The sequence below is a fragment of the Electrophorus electricus genome, chromosome 26, assembly GCF_041902795.1.
Source record: "Electrophorus electricus isolate QZ-2024a chromosome 26, ASM4190279v1, whole genome shotgun sequence".
Lineage (NCBI taxonomy): Eukaryota > Metazoa > Chordata > Actinopteri > Gymnotiformes > Gymnotidae > Electrophorus > Electrophorus electricus.
The window spans coordinates 12,217,501-12,243,060 of record NC_137522.1 but is presented as its reverse complement, the minus strand read 5'-3'; the positions used below and the strand labels follow the sequence as shown (position 1 = coordinate 12,243,060).

The following is a 25,560-nucleotide window of genomic DNA, read 5'->3' as shown; positions in this document are numbered from 1 at the left end:
GACTGCTTGCTCCTCCCTGTCACAGAGCAGTATGTGATTCAACAGGGATGGGAGGAATGTTTCTGGGCATTACTGCCAAGGGTTTAAAAAATGCAACGAGTGCTGCTGGAATATAAATGTTTGACTTATTGTTCCCTGATGAATACCTGCACATTCATATTAGGTTGCTTTACGTCATACTGGTCACTCCGCATTCCTGCGCATATGGACATGTCTGACGAGGAAATGGCTTACTCGGCTCTTGAGCCAGCTGCGTGACAGCTGTCAGTCTTGGCGTGACCGAGTCTCTCTTTCTTAGTTTCAGCCCCATAAAGTCCATAAGACTTCCAAAAGATTACAAAGAGTTTACAAAACATGCTTATCCTTCTTCTTTTATATAATGGAGTTTTTTTGAAACCATATGACACAAACCCTGTTTTGCAGGGGCAGTGGTAGCTCAGTGGTTTAGGTACTTGTAATCGGTAGGTTGCTGGTTCAAGTCACACCACTGCAAAATTGCCACTGTTGGGCCACTGAGCAAGACCCTTATCCCTCAATTGCTCAAGTTGTACTCAGTCATAATTCTAAGTCGCTTTGGATAAAAGCGTCAGCTAAATGCCATAAATGTAAATGTACATTTAGCAGTCTCAGTACTTTAATTACAGAAACAGCAAATCTACAAGTAGTCTGGCACATGAATAGAATTGTTGAGATAAAGTAATTCCTCATCAATTTCCTGTGGTTTAGAGTACAGTCACCTTGAAACTAATAACATGTGGTAGGATGCCCTGATTAGGAATACCAGAAAAATAAGGAAATGTCATATTAGAAACCAATGTAGCATAATAGTCAGGTTGTCTGTGCGTGTCTTTGTGTGTGCACACGTGATTGTCTAACATAAAACATACAATTAACAAAACTTAAGGGCACTGTGTCATTATAATGAAGTGGTTTGTCTGACACAGAGGGCTGCTCTGTTAGCATTCAGACTCATCCTGGGCCGTTTCCAAGGCCAGCAATTGGACAAATGTGATTAGGGCACATGACCGTGTGTCTCCATGGACAGCATGGGCCTTAAAGGCCCTGCGTATGTGTGGAGCCTTTCACACACGGCCTGCTGATGCCAGGGTGCCGCATTTGCACAGTGGTGAGCGCCGCAGGTATGAGTGCACTTCGCCTCATTTCAGTGTCCCAGCGCCCTAAAGCACTGCATCATGATTTTAGCTCCTCACACTCTTGCTGAGTGACACAAGATGAACACACACACAACAAGCAGGAACCAAGGTCCCAGCTAAGATAATAAAAAGTATATTGTCCCTGTGAAGTAAACATCTAAATAAAATAAACATTTTATAGACAGTCAAATTTGTCTCACTGTATTTGCTTTAAAGGTTGAATATGTATCCATACACACAGGAGGTTTTGCTTTGAAGGTTGAATATGTATCCATGCACACAGGAGGTGAATGTCACAATGCACCAGGTTTTTCTGACACCAGTAAACCATGATGTGTGGTAATCAGTAAAGAATATATCCGCCTGAATGCCCTTGACAGGCTATGATTTTTCTCCTGGCTTCTGCTGTAATGTAGTATAAGGCTCTGGTGTCCGTGAGGTCAGCTTCCTTGTGCTTTTGTGTCTCACTATGATGTGAGTGGCAAGCCTTTTACCATGTTAAACAGTCTCTGTTTTTTCTTCCTGTATGCACAACTGCTGCACTGTATGCACATTTACATTTATGGCATTTAGCAGATGCTCTTATCCAGAGTGACTTACAAAAGTGCTTTGTCATTTACTCATAGAATATATCCTAGTACAGTACAGTAGGTTAGAGTGCAACATACCAATGATCTAGAATACTGTAGAAATATAGGGATCAATGCTGATACCTAGAAGTACAAAATACATAAGGTCTATCTTAAACAATGATAAGTGCAATAAACAATAAGTGCTAGAGTTTGTTAAACAACATCAGTGTAATAAACAAAACCCTACAATAAGTACTAATTTAGTCAGTCAATATGGGAGCAGTGTCAGTTGTCCTTTAAATATTCCACAAATAGATGGGTCTTCAGTCTATGTTTGAAGACTGCAAGGGACTCTGCTGTCCAGACAGCAAGTGGGAGTTCATTCCACCATCTTGGAGCCAGGACAGAAAATAGTCTCGATGCTTGTCTTCCATGAGACCTGAAGCATCATACCGAGCCGTACCTGAGGTTCAAAGTACTCGAGGTACAGATCGGGCTTTGACTGTTGACCTCATGTATGAAGGGGCTGGTCCATTTTTGGCTTTGTAGGCAAGCGTCAAGGTTTTAAATCTGATGCGTGCAGCTACTGGGAGCCAATGAAGGGAGCACAGCTGTGGAGTAACGTGTGAACTTCGGAAGATTGAAGACCAGTCGTGCTGCTGCATTCTGGACATGCTGTAGAGGTTTGATGACTCTTAGGGGAAGACCAGCAAGTAGCGAGTTGCAGTAGTTGAGCTTTGAGATCACAAGAGACTGCACAAGCACCTGGGCAGCTTCCTGCGAGAAAAAGGGCCAAATCTGATTGAGAGCACAAAAAAGCCTTCTCCAGATGATATACGTCTGTAGCGGAGTTGTCTGAATTTAAGTCAGTTCAATAAGTGCTGAGTCCGCCCCTCAATTCACGCCCAAGGAGAAACTACACCCGTAGTGAGTAATTACAGCTAACAAACAACTAACAACTAGGTTCAGACAACAAGCCTTGAATTTAACAGAATCTAAGGCAAAATTAAGCAAACTCAGAGCCTCCCTTAACCAACCAGAGGACGATCCATTGCACGACAATACTATATTAAAACACACTGGTGGACCCTGGAATACTTACATCTCTGGAATGTCTATGATTGGTTATGATGCTCATGTTAATAAGATCTGTTTGAAGGCTCATTTGCATATTTCATGCTTCTGTGGAAAAAAAGTTGCAAAAAAGGCCAATATTGCGACATAGATTAACAAACTGTATTGTGTGGCCCTTGCGTATGCCTGTGCATGAGCTGCTTGGCAAAACCCAGTGACTTTGTTAAATAATGGTGTGTGACTGTGGTTAATGTCTAATGTTTTTACCATGTCTTGCATATCTTGTGTGTGTAGTAACAGTATGCCTGAGGTAATCCCTGTGATTCAACAGCAGTTCTGCTGACTTTCCTGTGCTAGTCTTAGACGAGTATTGCCGCTGGGCTGAAGTTGGTGTGCTACAGCATGAAACACATCAACTTATCATTGATAAAACACCCTGTTATGATTGAACTGGATAAATGTATTAAGGCAGACTCTGATTAGCATTTGATTACTTGTGCCACTCATACATGTTCAGGGTTAAATGTTTGATTAGGGGATTATAAATATGGCCAATTTGTTCAGCTGTGGTTAATACATTGTGCAGGGCTGCAGCAGAGGTGGGCCGGAAGGGCAGACTGTCCCTGGCTATCATGGATTACCGCACCTCGCTGGGAAAGGTGAGCGGCTCCACGGAATCTGTCTCCACGGTGACCAGTGAGGAGTTTGTGCTGGTGCAGCCCGGTGCCGAGGGCTCTCCATCCAGCTCAGAGGGCCGGCCCAGACTCAAGGTGCTTGCTCACGCCACAGTTTCCCGTGTTTATCACACACACACGCACACACACAATACTTGCACTTACTCTTTTTTGTTTGTTTGTTTGCTTCTTTCTCTGTCTTTCTGAACTTTTTGGAATTTATTTGACAGTCTTATGTTTTGTTCTCGGGTCTCCCGGAGTGGCTGCTGTCTGACAGTCTCTCTTGTGTTCTCAGATGTCATGGAACGGCAGTGAACAGCTGCAGAGGGCAATGGAGGAGGTCCTGGAGGACGAGCTGGCCCGGGAGCAGAGGAGCGCAGGCAGCCCAGACGAGCTCAGTGGGGTCTCCCGGCACCTCGGAGCAGACGTGGCCGCCAGCTTGCAGAAAAGACCTCCCAGCCTGGGGCTGAACACGACACCTGCTGGTATGCCCCGCTCTGCTTCCCCACAGCCTCCTGAAGGCAGAGAGGAGAGAACGTAGATATTCACAGTAGAGGTCTGTACACATCCGAACAATCCGCATGCTGTGGAATCATGTTCACGTCTGATAATATAAGCAAAGCTAGAGGAGTGGCCAGATTTCATCTGTTAAGGGGAGGAAGTATCGGATCATGTCTGCTACCTCTCTTCCTATTGTTCTAGTTCCTGTTGATGCTTTTGAAAGTGTTGAGGGATTGAAGGTTCTGCCATGGGCCCTGTCCCCTCACTTCCTGTCTCCCTTTATGGAACTTCCTCACCGAAGCTGCAGTGTGTGGGATGACTAAAGGAGACCCACCTAGCAGTTGGCCTGCGGGAAAACTCACCCAGTGTACTTAATGCTGTTGTTGGTTTGTTTAAAGTGACCATTTACAGATATTGATTACTCTTTGTAAATTGCTCTAGAGGGTTTTTTCTTTTGGAGATGAGATTGTCCATGCAGCGATGAGCTTTATATTGCAGACTTTCAAAGCGTTCGGTGTTTATGGAAACTGCGCTCCTAAAATGCCACACCAATGAAACAGGATGACAGTCTCACTAACCTTCAAAATAATTGGTCCTGTTAGCCTAAGCAATAATTACCCCCAGCAAGGTTAATTGAATCGTTTAAAAATTTTAAAAAAAAAAAGCTAAGGGGTGGAGGGGAGACATCTCAGCACCTGGACACCTATACTGCGTCTCTTCCAGGAGGCTCCGTGAGAGCGGTAGCAGGCCCGGCTGTGGAGGAAGAGGAGGACAGTGTGCAGTTCAGTAAGCTCTCGTACCTGGGCTGCACCTGGGTGAAGGCCCCTCGTAATGAGCCTGAGGCCCAGAGCGCCATGGCCACCCTGCGGGCAGAGAGCCCTGGTCCAATCCCCATCACCCTGTACGTGCCCAATGGGCCCGACGGCTGCGTCAGGTACGCCTGCCCCACACCCACACTAATCAGATACTCGCATACGTGCACGATCACACTCGTCTAGCGATATTCTGTCTGTCCCACGTCAGACTTGTATACTGATGTACTGGGTTTGTGTGATCAGATTCATATGCACTGGCTATGTACGTTAGGACTTGTATGATAAAATATATGACAGTTTATGGTCATTTTTGTAGACTCATTTGTACTGTGTAAGATCAGGCTGAACCTTTGGTTTGATGACAGATGTTTGTTCAGGCTTGTGTTTCAGCTTTACTGAGCTTATAGAGACATATTGAGAAGGGAGACAGGAGTGTTTTGTGTAGCTTTTAGTCATGGATGTATAGTCTGTGTTTGTCTACGCATTTGCCTTTTAAATGTCAGTCATGCTCTTCATATGGATGCGAGGCTTGCCCTGCTGGATTCCAGGTTCAGTCTGCTTCTGTTGTACTTGCTTTTAGTTGTTTGCAAGCTATTTGTAGTGTTTTAGATTATTTAAGATGACACCATACTACAGATTAGGGACATAATTGTGGTTTCTCTGTGCGTCGTTGTGCTGTGTGTGCGCGTGTGTGCACGTGCTTATGCTTTGTGTGTATTTTTGCATGATATAAACAGCTACATCTGTCACATGATCCACTTTCTCACTTTTAAATGCAGCAGTGTAAAGATTCAGTCAAGAAGCCCTATATGCTCACCCACTCTTCCTGTTCATTTATATACTCCCAGCAGTTCAGTAGGCTGATTGTATGCATTACTGTGTATACAGTTACGTGCTCTTTTCATTTGAGTATTCCTGATCATTTCTGAGAATCATACAACAAATAAAAATCATACAACAATATATATAAATCTCTTTGAAGTGTTCTTTTGTAATAAATAAACATAAATAAAACACACAACAGTTTGCACTTAGTTTGTGTGTCTGTGTCTGTAGGATTGTGGATCAGGCGTCAGGCATAGAGATTGCCTCCTTCCCCATCTACAAGGTGCTGTTCTGTGCCCGAGGGAAGGAGAACTCTTTGGAGAGCGACTGTTTCTCCTTCACCGAGAGCTACCGCAGCACCGATGACTTCCAGATCCACGTCTTCTCCTGCCATATCAAAGAGGCTGTGAGTGACCCTCCATGTCTGCTTGCGTGAGAGTCGGTGCATGTATGGTGGTATACCATGTAACCTTCTGATGCAGAGATTACAAAAATAATGTTGCTCGATGATGCTTAGAGAGGGATTCGCACATTGAAGGGGCTGATTTGAAAACCAGATTAGGAGTTGTTACAAATCGCTGAAAGCAAGGAGCAAAGACATCAAAGCAGTTATCATCTCAAGAGCCATAAAGGAGGATGAAGAGGAAGGTCTGCCAGCTGAGGGGCGCCCAACTTCCATCCAACGGCTTCCCATGCCTGTAGACCTCCGGGTCTAGCTCCAGCCCTATTCTACCTGATGGATTTACTCAGGGCCTGCAGAAGCTTCCGAATATTAGAGCCAGGTGTGTTGCACCTGGCCGTTGCAGTGTGGTAGACCTCCCCCTGTCCTGACCCTGGTCCCACCTATTCACTCTGCAGGGCAGTAGATCTCTCCTGTCTTGACCTCATTTCACTCTGCAGGTGCTAAATTCTCTCCTCACCCCTGTCCTGACCCCTATCCCGCCTGTTCGTTCTCCAGGTGAGCCGAATTCTCTATAGCTTCTTCACGGCCTTCAAGCGTTCGTCCAAAGCGGCGGCAGACGCACGCGAGCCCTCACTGCCTCAGTCCCCTGACAGCGACATCTTCACCTTCACCGTGTCGCTGGAGGTGCGGGAGGATGATGGCAAAGGCAACTTCAGGTCAACATTGCTCACATAATGTTCTCATGCTTCCTATGAGGAAACAAACTACTGTTTGCATGGTTGGGGATTTTCTTGTTTGTTTGTCCCCCCCCTAAAAAAATGTGGTGTTTATTCTTTTGTTGCCTTTTGATTGATTAGCATTCCCACTAACAAAAAAATAATAATATTAGTAGTATTGATGAACCAAGAACTATTAACAATAATAAAACAGTAAGTTATTGTTATTTTAAAAAAACCTTGTGTTGCCACACCTGCTACCAAAGGCGCTGCAGAAGTTCATAAATGCTTTCACTTCATGTTTTTGTAAATTTCCCCATTCTACTTCCTACCTTATTAAACCTGTCATCATGGCCCTAGAGCAGTGGCAGTCATGCTGCAGTGTGATCCCTGAGCTGCTTTCCCACACTAAACCTTACTGTGTGCTCCCTCTCCCTCACACTCCCTCCCAGTCCGGTCCCTAAAGACAGAGAGAAGTACTACTTTAAGCTGCGCCAGGGTGTGCAGAAGAAAGTAATGGTCACCGTGCAGCAGATATCCAACAAGGAACTGGGTATAGAGAGGTGAGCTGTCTGCAAAATGACCGTTGTTGCTTAGCTACAGTATCATGCTGATGCAGCCGCAGAGCCCAGAAGGACTTCACCTGGCATTTGCGTCATGGGGTTGAGTAGGCCAGAGTAAAAAACAAAACCTGCATGTGGTAGTTTTATAATGTCGTATTTGCAAAACAATTACAGAACTCCCAATGCCTCCCGATATCAGCAGCCCAGTGTCACTAGACGGTTAACTAAAAGGTTAACCAGTATACACAGTCTAAAAGGTTAACCAGTATACACAGTCTAAAAGGTTAACCAGTATACACAGTCTAGAAGGTTAACCAGTATACACAGTCTAGAAGGTTAACCAGTGTACTTAGCATAAAAGGTTATCCAGTATACACAGTCTAGAAGGTTAACCAGTATACACAGTCTAGAAGGTTAACCAGTATACACAGTCTAGAAGGTTATCCAGTATACACAGTCTAGAAGGTTAACCAGTATACACAGTCTAGAAGGTTATCCAGTATACACAGTCTAGAAGGTTAACCAGTATACACAGTCTAAAAGGTTAACCAGTATACACAGTCTAGAAGGTTAACCAGTATACACAGTCTAGAAGGTTAACCAGTGTACTTAGCATAAAAGGTTAACCAGTGTACTTAGCATAAAAGGTTATCCAGTATACACAGTCTAGAAGGTTAACCAGTATACACAGTCTAGAAGGTTAACCAGTATACACAGTCTAGAAGGTTAACCAGTATACACAGTCTAGAAGGTTAACCAGTATACACAGTCTAGAAGGTTATCCAGTATACACAGTCTAGAAGGTTATCCAGTATACACAGTCTAGAAGGTTAACCAGTGTACTCAGTCTAGAAGGTTAACCAGTGTACTCAGTCTAGAAGGTTAACCAGTGTACTCAGCATAAAAGGTTATCCAGTATACACAGTCTAGAAGGTTATCCAGTATACACAGTCTAGAAGGTTATCCAGTATACACAGTCTAGAAGGTTATCCAGTATACACAGTCTAGAAGGTTAACCAGTATACACAGTCTAGAAGGTTAGCCAGTATACACAGTCTAGAAGGTTAGCCAGTATACACAGTCTAGAAGGTTAGCCAGTATACACAGTCTAGAAGGTTAGCCAGTATACACAGTCTAGAAGGTTAGCCAGTATACACAGTCTAGAAGGTTAGCCAGTATACACAGTCTAGAAGGTTAGCCAGTATACACAGTCTAGAAGGTTAGCCAGTATACACAGTCTAGAAGGTTAGCCAGTATACACAGTCTAGAAGGTTAACCAGTATACACAGTCTAGAAGGTTAACCTGTATTATTTTTGCTGGTTTGTTTATTCCAATTGTTTTAATTAATTCCTGCAAACAAATAAACTTATTTCCTGTAGATTTTAAGATCATGGTGGTATGTGATTCCTTCAAAAGCCACCTGATGGCGCTCAAGTTAAAGCCACGGAGTCTTCTTCTCTTGTTGATTGAGACTTACAGTGCACATTCATTTCCCAGCTTTTGCTCTCTTAGTTATGCAATAAAAATAATTTTTGTCTCCTTTCCTAAATATTAGATGCTTCGGCATGTTGCTTAGTCCTGGCCAGAAGGTTCGGAACAGTGACATGCACCTCTTAGACATGGTAAGACCCTTTCAATCATCTTAGCTAAGCCCCTCTTATGTCTTGATGACGAAGTGCCTTGCAGTTGTGTTGGGGGACTTGCAGACTGTGGTCTGAACAACAGGCGTATCCATTCATTAAGGCTCCTCTCCTTTTCTCCGGCCAGTGCTTGTGTTTTTATCCTTTGACTGGCACCCTGGGACCAGTATTCTATACCAGTAGCCTCATATTGTGTAATGCCACAACGCTGTTTTAAATGTCCATTCCTCACCTGCTATTCACAGGCTTTAAAATGGCAGTTGAGTATTTTTATTATTCATTAGTTACATATTTTTACATGGCACCAGAAGGGCACTCAGAACTAAAGTAGCGAGCTGTGTTGCTTAATCAGCTCCAATTGTTCTCGCTGCCATTAATGAAGTGAAAAATTCAGCTTGTTCCTTTTGTAAAATCAATATGAAAGAACTATGCCTTAAAAATCTCTGCCTCCTGAGAGTTTGCACTGCTTTTAGAAACCTTAATCTTAATCCTAGTATATGGTGTGCTTTTCTGGGGCAGATAAGACTCAAATGCGTCAACAAAATGTACATGAAACTCAGTCCATGGCTGTAATAAATACTGAACATACTGAACAAATCCATCCTGTATGAACACACTCAAGATGCCATTGTCTCTGCCACCACACCATCGTCATGGTTACATCAACTTTAACGTCCCAAAGAAATACAGTAAATGTCCAGCACTGATTGGCCTAAACAGTACACTGGGACTGATGTCTGAGTATACTAGGACCAGTATCTGGGAACACTGGGACTAATGTCTGAGTATACTAGGACCAGTATCTGGGAACACTGGGACTGATGTCTGAGTATACTCGGACCAGTATCTGGGAACACTGGGACTAATATCGAGACACACTAGGACTAGTATCCGGGGACAGAGGGAATAATATCTGGGTACACTAGGACCAGTATCTGGGAACACTGGGACTAATATCTAGACACACTAGGACTAGTATCCGGGGACACGGAATAATATCTGGGTACACTAGGACTAGTATCCAAGGACACAGGGAATGATATCTGGGTACACTAGGACGAGTATCTGGGGACGCTGGGACTGACCTCTTTTTCAGTATTAAAGAGGTGTGGTCTGTGATGCACACCTGCCTGGTGGTTTTGCTTGTTACTGCACACAGGAGTCCATGGGGAAGAGTGCAGATGGGAAGGCCTACCTGATCACGGGAACGTGGAACCCCAACACGCCAGCTTTCCAAGCACTCAACGAGGACACGCCCAAAGGTGGGAGTTTGTGCGGCGCCCACCGCTTACGACGACAGGGCCGAGCAGCCGCCAAGTTTCTTCTTTCTTTCTTATGTGCAATAGCAGTGGCATCACTGCAGTCTGGAAGCTTAAGGGTGCAGGAGATGTATTTGCCCAGGATTGTTCCTAGGCTTGGCAAGCTTGGATTCAGATTCAGAGAATTGCACATATCTACAGGTGCAACAATTTAAAAATAAGTATTTATTTGTATATTTGTTATGATTTTTACGGTCTCCCTATGTTTGATTCATGTTCAGCTTATATATGCAACACAGAGCAGTTTATATATGGTACCCATAGAGAGCACGTCAGAGCACAAACACAGTATAGTGCTAGGCTTGTCATTTCAGCTCTGAAATCAGAAGGGCTGAGCATTGGAGCATTGTGGATTGATTGAAACCTAAATGGCAGGTTTTCAGAGCAGCCAGTTTTAAAGGGAACGGGGAAAAAGGTCCCTGCTCTTTAATGGATCATACTTTACTCCAGAAAAGGAAGCCTATCTTCATCATTGAGTCTGCTGGGGCAGGAACACAGAGAGCTGACCCCTGCTCTTGGAGGGGGGTGGGGGGATGGGCTCCCCCCCCCCATGTCTTTCATCATGGAAATCATTTTCAGACTGGTATAATTTAATTTGCTTTATCTATCTGTGTAAGTATGTACAGCACACAGTGTGGTGGTTGTGATTTGTATCTGAAATTAACCTGTGTGGTTTTTCTCAACCAAGACTAAGCCAAACCCTGGACCATGTTGGATTTATGCGGTTTTGCTATGTGCAGTATTGATTATGTCCAGGACTCTATTAAAGTGTCCGTTTGGCTGGCAGGACTAACGTTCCACTTTCAGTAGAGTGTTCTCGTGTTCCTAACGTTTTCTGTAGGTTTGACTGGCTTTGCAGTTCTGCCAGACAGCACTAAAAACTTCCATTGTTTACCAAACACACTGCTCTGTCCTAGAATTGTATGGACCAGTAGTAAAAAGCGTTACATGTTCATGGCTCTTTTCCGCTCTTTGGCAGTTTGGCGATTTATTTATTTATTTATTTATTTATTCCCTCTTTGTATTAGTGTTTTTTTTAATAGTGAGGGTTGGTATCATGTAAGTATTTGTGTTTGTATTAGACCCTAGAGAGTGTTGATATCTATGCAGGTCTCAGCTGTGCTGTCTTGGTTAGTTGTGCCCTTACTTTGATTATATATGGGTATTTGTGACTCATACACAGTGTTTATTTAGTTCTCCCTAAAGACTAGTGCTGCCTACAAATCTGAGGTTGACTGAGGTTAGTTTTCTTTATGATTTCCTCGACATTAATATCTATTTAAGATCTATCCCTGAATAGTGTGTGTGTGTGCGCATGGTAACAATTTAACATGGCTTCCACAGAGAAAACATGCATTATGATTAAAATGAAGAAAGCTTTGATCATTTTAATATACGCATAATGGATAACAAATATATTAAATCGGCCTGAATTAATGTAACATTCACCAATATTCATCTTGTATTGCGCTACTTTTCTCAGTTGTGCCTCAAACCCTAATTGGTGCTATGACTCTTCCATGTTACTTGGCGGTTTCTGGCGTTAAGGACACGTGTCCTGATTTGCTGCATCTACGACTCTCTCTCGGCTCGTGTCGCACGGTGCTGTGGAAGGCTTGACCTTTTCTTTGCTCTTCTTTCCTCTGCTCCTGTCCAGACAAGCAGGTGTATCTGACGGTGGCAGTAGACCTGGTGGTGACTGAGGTGGTAGAGCCCGTGCGGTTCCTTGTGGAGGCCCTGGCCAAGGTGTACCCAGCCAATGAGAGGTTCTGGTACTTCAGCAGAAAGGCCTTCTCCGAGACCTTCTACCTCCAGCTGAAACAGGTATCCACGCCACTGGTGTTACTGGCGTCCTATTCCAAATATTCCAAACTCTCAATCTCTGTCAGTCCTGAAGCTAATTAGGATAGTTGGTTTTGTTTGTTTTTTTTGTTTTTTTTAATGCCTGTTTCTAATTTTGTGTGCCATGGTGTCCGTTCAAAGCCTGAGTACACAACCCAAATCCCTGTAGTAAGAGTTGGATGTTTCTGGTTTTTAAAAGCAATGCACCATATCCATTTTCCTGAGTGCACATTTCAATTATTGCCCTGCAGTCTTTTTTTTAAAGTGAAGTATCATCCATGGTCCATATTTAAGCTCTAAAGAAAAATGGTTACGCTCTTGCCCTTCTTTCACTACTCAGCTTTGTGGGTTCTTATATAACTTGAACCATTTCTGTTAAACTTCTGAGGGCATCGCCTGCTTGGTTCAGAAGTCCAAGGTGGAAAGGGAGTCTTTGTGAAGGCAGCTCAGGAGCATTGATTCACCTCCTGGAAAGCTGCGAAACAGGAAATGGAGGCTTTGTATTATTGGGAGTTTAATGAGAGGCCCAGCTCTCATTATCATGCTGAAGTAATTAGGGCTTGCTGCCTGCATCTCCAGCTCAGCGTCTCCATAGTCATTTCATTGCCAAGTGCAAAAATGCCTGGGCCACAGTTAAAAGCTAATTAAAAGATAATATTATAGTATTAGCCCAAGACCCAACCCAGCCATCTTCTTATTTTATTATTACTGTTTATATGTTGCCACCTTTATTAGATGTTAGGAATTTTGCGAGTAGTTATTTGCTGTAAATGTATTGTTGTTGTTGTTGTTTTGGTCTGAGGTAATAAAGAGAAAGTGGCTTTTAGCCTTGCTGTAAAAGCCACTGGCATGCGAGCATTGCTGTCTTAGTTGAGTGAGGGAGAGGTGGAGTTCAGGAGTGACCATCGGAGGGCTGAGCAGAGGAGGAGTGAGGAACCCAAAGTTCAGGTTCCTCCAGGCTTGCTGTCAACCCCCCAGGAGCAGCCACATGATGTGTGCGTGTGTAAAATGTCCCTTGTGTACTTCACTGCGGTTGTGACTACCGCTGCGTCTTTGCTACAGTACACTGCGGTTGTGACTACCGCTGCCTCTTTGCTACAGTACACTGCGGTTGTGACTACCGCTGCGTCTTTGCTACAGTACACTGCGGTTGTGGCTACCGCTGCGTCTTTGCTACAGTACACTGCGGTTGTGACTACCGCTGCGTCTTTGCTACAGTACACTGCGGTTGTGGCTACCGCTGCCTCTTTGCTACAGTACACTGCGGTTGTGGCTACCGCTGCGTCTTTGCTACAGTACACTGCGGTTGTGACTACCGCTGCCTCTTTGCTACAGTACACTGCGGTTGTGGCTACCGCTGCCTCTTTGCTACAGTACACTGCGGTTGTGGCTACCGCTGCCTCTTTGCTACAGTACACTGCGGTTGTGGCTACCGCTGCGTCTTTGCTACAGTACACTGCGGTTGTGACTACCGCTGCCTCTTTGCTACAGTACACTGCGGTTGTGACTACCGCTGCCTCTTTGCTACAGTACACTGCGGTTGTGGCTACCGCTGCCTCTTTGCTACAGTACACTGCGGTTGTGGCTACCGCTGCCTCTTTGCTACAGTACACTGCGGTTGTGGCTACCGCTGCCTCTTTGCTACAGTACACTGCGGTTGTGGCTACCGCTGCCTCTTTGCTACAGTACACTGCGGTTGTGGCTACCGCTGCCTCTTTGCTACAGTACACTGCGGTTGTGGCTACCGCTGCCTCTTTGCTACAGTACACTGCGGTTGTGACTACCGCTGCCTCTTTGCTACAGTACACTGCGGTTGTGGCTACCGCTGCCTCTTTGCTACAGTACACTGCGGTTGTGGCTACCGCTGCCCCTTTGCTACAGTACACTGCGGTTGTGGCTACCGCTGCCCCTTTGCTACAGTACACTGCGGTTGTGGCTACCGCTGCCTCTTTGCTACAGTACACTGCGGTTGTGGCTACCGCTGCCTCTTTGCTACAGTACACTGCGGTTGTGGCTACCGCTGCCTCTTTGCTACAGTACACTGCGGTTGTGACTACCGCAACAAATTCAAACGTCAAAGGTTAAGCTGTAAAATGAGAGCTACTTTTGTGCTGTAATAAACCATTATGTAAGAAAATCGGAAAAAGTTTGGTACTTCTTTTTTTTTCAGATGCGACAAAAAAGGATGCTTTCAAAATCCACTCGGACACTCTCATGGACCTTACGGGGACCGTGTAGACTAGCTGTGTCGTAACACACACACACGCACACGTGTGTGTGTGTGTGTTTGTGTGTGTGTGTGTGTATAGAGGTAGGTGTAGGCTATAGTAGTGAGGGGTAGCTAAGGGGTAGGGGTAGTAGTGAGGGGTAGCTAAGGGGTAGGGGAAGTAGTGAGGGGTAGCTAAGAGGTAGGGGAAGTAGTGAGGGGTAGCTAAGGGGTAGGGGTAGTAGTGAGGGGTAGCTAAGGGGTAGGGGTAGTAGTGAGGGGTAGCTAAGGGGTAGGAGTAGTAGTGAGGGGTAGCTAAGGGGTAGGGGTAGTAGTGAGGGGTAGCTAAGGGGTAGGGGTAGGCTGCATTAGTGAGGGGTATAATATCTAGTAATGCTCTGTTATATGAAGGGATGTGAGGATGTATCGGGTCCATTTGTAGCTACGTATTGACTGTATTTGTCTGAACCATTATATCAGATACTTATATGAGGGAAAGTTAGCTATTTAGCTACATTTTAAAAGTAGCTTATGTTAACCATTCTTGTTGGTTGTCTTGTTCGTCTTTGAAATATCTGTTAGGTTTTTTGAATTCACGTGAACAAAGAACAAGCTTAGACTACAAATATATAATTGACTTTTGATTGGTTATGAATGGGTTTCCAAAACCATTACTCATCCAATTCCAAAATGTTACTTGTCCATTTTTTTAATTTGTTCTATTATTTGCTCTGCCCTACTTTTTTTTGCACCACAGTTTCAAATAATAGAAGTCACATGTAAAAACACAATCATTTAAAAGCCCCCACAAAACCAGCATTGCACCGTATATGTATAGTTTAATTTAATGCTGGGTTCTACATTTTTCGTCTCTGAGGAAAAGCCTTGTGTCCCTTATTAGGCGAGATCTCATAAGGCGATAGGTGACACAGGAAGGATGCCACCTAGCACCTGAATGGAAGCGCAGAGTCTAAATCAGGTTAAAATCAAGGACGTGTAATATGCAGCCCATGTCTTTGTAACCTGTATGAACGCCTGCCTCCCTGTTGAAATGCTTTTGACACTTGTATGACAAACGCTGTGCAGCAGATGGAGATCCTGCAAAACTAGGCTTGCCTAGTCTTCTTCACTGCCAGTGTATCACACTTCTAAAGCAATGCTCATATGGTTAATGTAAGCACACTTAAGATGCTCCTGCTGGCATTGTGTGTGTGTGTGTGTGTGTGTGTGTGTGTGTGTGTGTGTGTGTGTGTGTAGGGCGCCGAGAGAGGCAGTCAGGGAGATACCATGTACGAGGTGGTGAGCCTCCAAAGGCAGTTGGAGAAGGAGGGTGGAGCGCGAGCTCGTCTGCAGTCCCCTGGTGAGGAAGAAGAGCCCGAGGAAGGTATGGAGTCCCATGGGCTTGTCCCTGCGTGCTCCCTGTCAGGAGTGCCTTACCGTGTTCGGCTTTTTTCGTGATGTTTTCTTGCCCTTTTGCTGCTCACTTCTGTGGGCTCTGGTTTGCAGAAGGTTCCTCAGGAGACATCACTGTGATGCCTGACCTCCCCACTCACTGTAATAGTCATTGCATGTGCATGTGTGAGCTGATGAAGGAGTCTACCTCCTTTCGTCACTCTTGCACAGCTTTGTGGTGTTCAATTTACATGACAAATGGCGGCGTCTCTTGGCTTATTTGGCCTGCCTGTAGACATGGTGAGAGCAGGCAGGGTAAAAGCAACAGATTGCCTTTGCAGAAGTAGCTGTTGCAGGAACATTTGTTACGTTTTTCTTTCCCCCAGTGGCAGCATATCAAGCGAGTGAGATCATCAGTCCAGATTTTTTTTCCCACAGGTTTTTTTTTTTTCTCTTCTTTGCATTTTTCCCTCATGTGTTTTGGCAACTGTGAATGAAGTGGGTGCATTAATTTAGTCAATGCTGGCTTAGAGCTTCTGTAAATATATATCAGCAGATTGTGTGTGTGTGTGTGTGTGTGTGTGTGTGTGTGTTCCTCTTCAGCCCTTTCACAATGGGTTAGTTTTAGTCTAGCTATAACACTAGTAGCCTAGCAAATAGTGCATCAGTACCCAGTTGCAATTGCAATTATTGGCCAAAAGGATGTTGAGGTGGTGTCCGTTTTGACAGTGGAAGCTGTGATCTAAAGATGTGAAAGCTAGGTCACTTAGCACTGATTGTTTCCCGTCTCTGGAAGAGCCATTGGCTGGGACTGGTGGACTCGCCACCCAGTGCCACACTGTGCACACTTGGACCCGTGACTAATTACTGTGTACTCGAATAATAATAATAATAATAATAATAATAATAATAACAATAATATTATTATTATGTTGTTGTTGTTGTTGTTATGTTGTTGTTATTGTTGTTGTTAACTCATTGACTATATCGTGTGATATGTCACATCCTTTTTTAAATTTCCTGTGTTAATCTAAAACTAACATCAGTCAGTTTTGATTATTCTTGCTGTCCAGTCCTAGTCGTGCAAGAGAACGTCTGTTTACATAATGATGAAGTTACTTGTGTGTGTGAGCTTAAGAGGAGATGCAGTAAGATAATGGCTCTGGTAGATCACGTAAATAAGGGTCTCTGGTCCACAGTGTGATGAGTGAGCGGTGCTGTGCCATCCTGAGTGTTTCCACTGCAAACATCCTGCATTTCCCTCCTCACCACTTTTCAGGAAGCAGCGAATTGTTTGAGAATGCCATATGTTCATCTGCTTACATGCACTGCAGGTTGCAAAGTGGCAGAAAATCTGAAGCTTTAAAGCCTTAATGTTTGTTGTTCTTTTGCATTAAGTTGCTATGATGAACAAAGCTGTTCTGCTGCTATATTTTTGCCATCAGAAGAATCTGAATTGTATGAGTTAATTCTCCTTGCTTTGGGTTTTCAGTTCATTTGCTTTTGGAGCAAATGTCCTGACAAACTCTCACTATTTTCTGAGCCTTTTTTTGTGTAAGGCAGATAGAAAAGGAGATTCATCCACCCACACCTGCTATTGAGCTGCTCTGTCACCTTAGGACATGGACAGCTCTCAAGGTTTCCCTCTCTCTCTCTCTCTCTCCCTCCCTACCTCCCTCCCTCCCTCTCTCTCTCTCTCTCTCACTTTCCTCTCTCTGTCTCTCCCTCCCTCTCTCTCTCTCTCTCTCTCTCTCTCTCTCTCTCTCTCTCTCTCACTTTCCTCTCTCTGTCTCTCCCTCCCTCTCTCTCTCTCTCTCCCTCTCTCCCTCTCTCTCTCCCTCCCTCTCTCTCGCTCTCTTACTCTCCCTCTCCTTCTCCCTCTCTCTTTCTCTCTCTCTCTCTCTCTCTCTCTCTCTCTCACTCTCTCTCTCTCATGCCCCACTTCTCCTTTCTCACTCACTCATTCACTCTCACCTGCCTACCTTTCTTTCCCTTGTGGATGTGACACCGAGCATTTCCCTGATCTGGAGCACTGTTACAGGTCCAGGGATAAGAATGCTCATTCCATACCACCGTGCTGTAGCTCATGAGATGAACTCTGCAGTTCTGTACGCGCATGTGTGCAGTACCAACACTCAGCACTGTCCCATTCTGTGTTTCCTTCCTCTGTGCTCCTGTTTGAGGATGATTGAAATATTATTTGTTTCTAGTTTGTTTTTCTGCAGGCTTTTCACCGTTTTTATGTGCTACAGAATGTGTGCACTGTGCGGTGGCACTACAGCCGTGGTGCCTTCCGCTCTGACTGATTTGCTGCATTATTGTATGGACCTGCTGTTCTGTAGACTGTAGGATCTCAGGCCACCAAGGCTGCTGCTAGGCTACATCACACTTGTGAGCATTAAGTAGCAGTCACATTCTTTACCACCCAAAGCGGCAGTGTCCCCACACCCTGCCGTGTGGGGCACACTACGGTGCGGTAGCAGGCGTCTCACCCTCCTGTTTGCAGCGGTGGGAGTGGTGCCGTTCAGTCATGGGGTTTTGGTGGCAGTCGGGTGCTATTCCACGCTAGGCATTGGCTGGGATTGGCTGAAGAGTTTGAATAAGAGCTGCTCCAACCACATTCTCCCTCATCTCTCTCACACACACACACACACACAACACTTTCACACAAGTACATGGACACGCATGTGCTTACAGACTGTGAGCCAGAGTGTATTCGCTGTTTTTGAGGTGAAAGACTCAGTGGAGGTCCAAGTTCTGTGTTTAAATTTGGAGCTGAGTGCTTTACAGTGCGGAGCTGCGACTCTCAGCTCAGCACGCCTGCCCTCCAGGAGAGCTCCCACGTGCACACCAGCCGGCTGCAGCCAGAGTGCATCTGCTCAGCCCTGGTGACTACACTGCCTCGGGCGTTAAGAGAAAACAAAACACCTCTACTGGTACAGATCAGGAAAAAATTCATATGGAAATCTTAAAAGGTTAAATAAATTATATGATCACAAAATATTTCATGTCCTCTTCTTTTTCTGTTCCTTCTGCCTTCAGACAGTGACAGTGAGATCTCGAGTGGCACTGGCGACGTGTCTAAGGACTGCCCTGAGAAGATTCTGGAATCCTGGGGTGGGATCCTTAACAGATGGTGAGACCACCACCACAGTCATCCACAAACTGTTTCCACGGTTAATTACTGGCTTGGGCTGGTGGGCAGTAGAGTCGCCGCTCACTGTGGGGTGGAGGGGGTGGTAACTACTGAATCAAAGCAAACACACAAGTATAAACGGGATTCAAATGGCATGGAACCTGGTAAGATTTCACAGATCTTTATAACACTACTTAGTACTATTCCTTGGAAAACGTATGTTCAAAGACATTTCATCATTTGGTGCTGTTGCAGCTTGGAATAAGTAAAACCAAACATGGTGTATTGATGGTCTACTGTACTCACAAACTGCATGTTAAATTGATTGTCCAATTGAATAGTACTAGATTAGCCGAGTTATCATACACCCTTCTTAAAAATACAAGCTCAAATCAAATCTAAAGCAAAAATGCAATACTCAAAACAAACAAACAAGCAAAGGGACAGTGGAATGTGGAGGACCTCTGGGTTTACTGTTTCCATACCATATGGCCCACCAGGGCTATGGACGTCGTGTCAAACCAGTGTGCTTTCTCTGTCCGTGGCTATGACCTTGAGGAAGACACTGGACCAGCCATCTCTCCAGAGCTGTGGCCACGTCACACGCTGGGTCCTCGGCCGGAACACCCCCCCCCCCGTGCCTCCGAAGGACAGCCCTGGAAAAGATCCTGTGGCCTGCCTGTTAAAAGTTGTTTCCCTAGAAACCAGCCTATTCAACTGCCACTGCCTTGACAACCATTCAGACAGCTTGGAGAATTTTGCCCTGAACAATGGCGTATCTCTGGAGAGAGTGAAGATGGGCAGCACACTGCTTCCCTCACACAACACACAGCTGCAGCCCAGACTGGCGTGAGCCCCCTGCCTGTGCTCAGTGAAAGACCGTTCAGGTGCTCACCACAGTACAGGGGGACTGTTTGGTATTTTATTTTTTGAGACTAGCTATAGTACCACAGTTCACGGGTTGTAGCTTCATGCTGGCTTTCCAACCGTCCTCCAAGTCAAATACCTTTCAGATTGAGAGCAACTGTCTTCAGTCCCTCTATTTCAAATCACTTCATAATTTCTACAGAATTTCTCACAAGTGCCAGTTAAAGCCACTTCCTATTGTTGCGGGTCTGTGGTGCTGGCAGCGTGTGTGGGCACAGGCTTGTGCGGTCAGCCCCAGCGCGGCACATGCACATCCCTACGCATTCCAGCACACTCGATCAACACCTGCCAGGAGTCTCAGGTCTGGGACGTGGCTGGCCATTTCACTCTTTACACGGCACACTGCTGCTCTGGTCAAACCTGTGCTGCTCAGGTAACATTCACCACTGAGCAGGCGACACCTGCATGCGATTGGTCTGGCATGTTTGTTTTGGGCGATATGCATGTCCCTTTCTGAATGTCAGTATGTCAGTAATATGGTGTCTAATATAAAAAAGTATCATTATCCAGTCAATTTGAGAAATAATCTATAAAGTAGTTATTTATACATGCACACCGCTGACTTTGGCACAGGAGGTCGGGGGTTTGAATCCAGACCAGAGAATCTCCAGTGTGGTCCTACCTCATTAATGAGAGTTTAGAATACCAATTTGGACGCCTCTGCGTCAGATGTTGGGGGACCAAGGCAGTCTGATGAAAAGTGGGCTACTGGATGGAAGTGGGCTACATATACAAGACAAGATTAGAGAATTAAGGACTGTGGGATGTGGGAACTATGGATGCTTTGAAGCCCAGCACCTTGACTAACTCCGGAACAATTAGTAGCTCAGTGTTCCAACATCCGCAGCGGCTGTCACAACTTGAGATTGACGATGTACGACACATATGTTACGGCAAGAGGGAGCCAGGACAAGAGGTCAGAGGGCAGATGTCGTCGTCGTCGTCGTCATCATCATCATCCCCACACCCTGAACTTGGGAATGCTGGAAGATGTGAATTCAACCCTAAAGACAAGCTGTCCAAAGTGTACTCTCAGTGGCAGGGCAACAGCATAAGAACAGATCCACCAAAGCCATACTGAACAATACTGGAAAGGCATAGGGGAGAATGAGGCATCACACAACAACAATGCCCAGTGGTTAGAGAACCTGACAGCTGACCACAGCAACCACCCCAAACAGGATCTAGTAACAATCATATTGGTGGACATCCAAGAAAGTGTCTTCAAGTATGAAGAACTTGCCCATGCCAGGTCCATGCCTACTGTCTGAAGAAGCTGACTGCTCTCCATAAACCAGCTGCTCCTGATCCTGAAGGACCCCCAGAAAGGGGCAATTCCATCCAACTACCGGGCAATAACCTGCCGGTCAGGCATTATTGTGGCTAAGATAAGTAGGCACATGGCTCAGTACATGAGCGGGGCCCAGAAAGGCATTAGCAAGAACACCAGAGGAGCCAAGCACCAGCTGCTGGTGGGTAAAACAGTCACTCAAGACTGTAAGACCAGACAGACCAACCTGTCTGATTACAAGAAACACATGGATCCTGGAATGCTTGAGGCTGTATAAAATTAACAGGATTCTAAGAGCCTTCATCAGGACAACCCTTGAGGCCAGCTTCAAGCCAATAGCATGATCCACCATCAAGTGCGGTATTTACAAAGGAGAAGCCTTGTCCCGCTGCTGTTCTGCATAGGCCTGAACACCTTAGTGAGACCATCACCGTGTCCTCAGAAGAGCTACAGAATTGATCAACCATCAGCCATCCTCCTGTACATGCATGACATCAAGCTGTATGCCGGAAATGAACAAGACGACATCAACTCTCTAATCCATCTCACCATGATATACAGCAGCGACATCGGAATGTCCTTCAGACTGGATAAGTGTCATGGTTACAAGGAGAGGGAAGGTGGCTGGAACAGAGGGGATCACACTGCCACTATAACATAACAGATCTCGAGGGCAGCTACAAGTACCTTGGAAAACCCACAGGCAAATGGGAATTACAAAGAGGCAACAAGGAAAGTAGCTACAGCTAAATGTCTACAAAGAGTGAGACAAGTACTACAAAGTCAGCTGAATGTGGAAAAACAAGATCTGGGCTACCAACACCTACCAACACCTACCAACACCTACCAACACCTACCAACACCTATCAACACCTATGCTCTACCAGCCATCAGATGCCCTGCTGGCATAAAAGGCTGGAGATAGAAGTCAGAGATAGAAGCCAATGGCATCAAGACAAGGAAGCTCTTCACAATGCATTTAGGGTTTCATCCCAAATCCAGCACTCTGAAATTGAAATTGTACACTAGGCAGAAACATGGGGGCTGAGGACCAGTGAGCATCATAGCCACTATCCTGGATGAAACAACCAAGATTCAGGAATACACCAGGATAATGGCCAGAAGTGACAGTGTGCTTACTGAGTACCTCAGACAGCAGAAGCCAGAGTAGGATGGAAATGAGGAGGAACAGAGACCGTCATAGGACGAAAAATCCTTGCATGGCATGTACCGCCAGCAGATGGTGGAAGTGGTTGATATGGAGAAATCCTACCAATGGCTGGAAAAGGCTGGATTGATGCACAGCACAGAGGAACTAATCATGGCAGCACAGGAACAAGCTCTAAACACATGATCAGTAGAAGCTGGGATCTACCACACCAAGCAGGCTGTGCAAAGATGCCCCTGAAACGCTGATGTCCCAAGATGGTAATGGCTAACCAAATGGATATAGCAGTGGTGGATAAACAGCAAAAGAAGGCCGTAGTCATGGGCAATCCTGAGTGATGGCAACATCAGGGAAAAGGTCGGGAAATACCAAGGTCCGAAGAAAGTGATAGAAAAGGTGTGTGGGGGGGGGTGAAGGCAACTGTGGTAACCCGTGGTAACTGGAGCACTCGGGGCAGTGACCCCCCAAACTGGGAGAGTGACTCCAGCAGATCCCAGGAACAATAATTAAGATACTATGCAAGACTCTCAAGCTCCCAGACCACTGGTAGCGGACCTGAGCTTCAAGGAGAAAAAGGATTTTATATATATATATATATATATATATATATATATATATATATATATATATATATATATATATATATATATATATATATATATATATATATGATGGTATATATATCTTTTTAAACCTACCCAAATAATTATGAAGGTCATGTGGCAGCCTCCATTCAGTGTATTTTAAAAAATTGAATTTCACCTAGAATTTCGCTGGAGAGATTATTAGAAACAAGATGGGGAGTCCTATAAGAAAATATATCCTATGACAGATAGCGCGTATGCTTTTGCTGCATACGTTCAAGGTGTTTATTTTGCTTGCAAATGCTTGTTCTGTGCATGTGGCATGTTAAAGTGAAACAGCTCATGGCGTACATCAGTAACGGAGTCTGTCTTGTGCCTGTCAGGCAAGGGAACCTGTCTGCTCGGCCTAAGGGGCTGTCTGCGCTGGTGAGGCCTGGTGTCCCGGAGGCATTGCGCGCTGAAGTCTGGCAGCTCCTGTCTGGCTGCCAGGACGACCAAGCCCTGCTGGAGCGCTACCGCATCCTCATCACTAAGGTAAGACGGCTCTGCCTCATTCTTCTCTCTCTCTCTCTCTCTCCTTCCCCCCCCTCCCTTTTTCCATCTACACACAGCTCACCTTTCTAGAAACACTTGCATCTTTCGCGTTGCTCATTTAAAGCACAGTGAATGGATAAAATGCTGTTTGGGTTTTTAGGTTTTCTTGCTGTGATTTGTGTAAGGTTCAGGGCTATAAGTATGAAGTTTTATTGTTGCATTAGAGCCCATTGCATCTGTCCAATATTTCTTCATTTTTTAATTTGATCTTTTCTACAGAAAATTTCTTTTCTGCTTTCTCACATTCTCCTTTCCTGTTTTTTATACCTGTAGTATGCGTTGATAAAGGAAAACGAACAGCAGTTGTTGGTTTCACACGTGAGTGTAGGCCTCCAGATTTCAGCGCCGCTCTTGCAGCAGGCTCTCAGCTGTGTGCACTGTGGAATCATTTATCCTGTTCTAATATCCCAACAAGTACTTCCTTCATAGCTAATAGTTTCGAGAAGTCCGATTACTTGATAGCGCCTAGGCGTTTCTGTGGGCTATGTTGTGCTTATACATTGTTTGAAAAGCTAATTCTTTTCGTGTTGTTCTTGGAGGTGCATTGGTTCTCATGCCAACTGTGGTCAGTAGTTGGAATGTTCCCACACTGAAGGCATTATTGTTGACTCTGTCAGAAAGGCAACTCTCCTGAGGAAGTACGAGGAAGACCCATCTAAGTCAGCAGAAAAGCCCACGGATTCTCCACATCTGCCTGATACCCGTCTGTGTGGCTCATTGAAGAGAATGGTGTGTTACTTCAGAACTGAGAATTTGATACCTGAAATTGGAAACCTGGATTCCAGCTTACCGTGTTCCTGAGATCAGCAAAGCTAGGAGCTTAGCAAGCAGAGTCTCAGAGTGGAGTCAGAAGTGTGGAGGTCTGCTTCAGTAGTATCAGCTTCCACAGCTTACCACCCTGGGTTTTAAATGCAGTGCTAAGAACCCCATGGCCTGCAAATAGTTGGGTTATCCCAATATTAACCCATACAATTTAAGTACCATTAGTGTGTATCAAGCCCATCTCTCACTGTCTGGTGTTATAAGCTAGGGAATTGCTAAAATGGCCAGTGAACTGAAAAGCCCACCATGCAAACACCATGCAAACATTTCAGCCCACCCTGGATCCCTGTCCCTCTTTCCTGGACCCTGGCAAAATGAAGCTTTTAATAAGGGTGCGCTGCCCTGGACTACAGGTCAGAGAGAGGTGAGGATATCCCCAACTGCCCCTGTGTGCTCTTGGTCAAGACCTGCCACATTCAATTTATTGTCAGCACTGCTACAGAGGCACATCAGAAACCCAGGCCCCTCCCCCCGAGGCCCCCACAAGCCCAACTCGGCATTCCAGACCACTTGCCCCTCCTGCTGCTTTTCCCAGAGCCCAGCTCATTCACACAGGGCCGTGTTTGAAGGGTTCTTGTTGGCGCGCCCACGGTTAAAGCGAAGGCTGAGTGCTGATACTGATAGAGGCTCACAAATTTAGAGGAGATGTTAGAACACCTTGACCAAGGTGTTTTTTCCCCCTTTACATACAAATCAATACTCATCCACTCCTACTCTGCAGACCGATGTTTGAAATACAGTACAGTCATTATTAAGAGAAAGGGCAAGAGGAAAAGAAATAAAGAGGGAGAGAGGGAGAGAGAGAGAGAGCTGTAATGAAAGAGTGAAGCAGAGGGTAATTGTTTTTCATATGTATTTATACCGAGCTGTCAGCCCTTGCCAGCCAGTGTAAACTCCACTGTTCCGGTTCCCTAACCCAGAGACACATTCCCATCGCCTCTCACATGGGCAGAAATAGCTGCCATCCAGATGAGCTGCTAAATATACGCTGCCTTATGTAAGCCTGCTTCTGCAGCAGTGGCAGTATAAATCAGGCCTTCATTAATTAAATTTGCCGTATTCTCCCGCACGGCTCGAAATAATGATATTGATATAGCCGTTGTGGTGCTATTAATAAGGCCAAAAAGCCTGCGGGGGTAGGGGAAGAAGGGTGCTCCCGCATCCAGCCATGTCCGAGTTATTAATGTCTCTGTCTCCACGTGCTATTGATTGTGGTGCTGAATGAATCCTGAGTAATTGTGCCACTGCTAAATGCAGGAATAGTCATGTTAGTCAGCCTGTCTTTTAGTGTATTGTTCATTGGAATAATGCAGGGCCATGCTGTAAGGCCAGATGTGTTGG

General features: G+C 45.3%; 1 protein-coding gene across 6 annotated transcripts in view; it reads left to right on the top strand.

Moving 5' to 3' along the window:
• rabgap1l (RAB GTPase activating protein 1-like) overlaps positions 1-25,560 on the top strand; it is an 81,233-nt gene that overhangs the window by 1,733 nt on the left and 53,940 nt on the right. For all 6 annotated transcript variants that reach the window (XM_081708606.1, XM_081708603.1, XM_035523236.2 and 3 more), the window contains exons 2-13: positions 3,387-3,570; positions 3,770-3,959; positions 4,699-4,909; positions 5,847-6,021; positions 6,574-6,734; positions 7,187-7,297; positions 8,854-8,920; positions 10,098-10,200; positions 11,915-12,081; positions 15,563-15,689; positions 18,740-18,833; positions 23,187-23,337. In XM_081708606.1, the coding sequence (XP_081564732.1) occupies positions 3,433-3,570; positions 3,770-3,959; positions 4,699-4,909; positions 5,847-6,021; positions 6,574-6,734; positions 7,187-7,297; positions 8,854-8,920; positions 10,098-10,200; positions 11,915-12,081; positions 15,563-15,689; positions 18,740-18,833; positions 23,187-23,337 (1,695 nt within the window). In that variant the 5' untranslated portion in view covers positions 3,387-3,432. The remainder of the gene's footprint in view (positions 1-3,386; positions 3,571-3,769; positions 3,960-4,698; positions 4,910-5,846; positions 6,022-6,573; positions 6,735-7,186; positions 7,298-8,853; positions 8,921-10,097; positions 10,201-11,914; positions 12,082-15,562; positions 15,690-18,739; positions 18,834-23,186; positions 23,338-25,560) is intronic.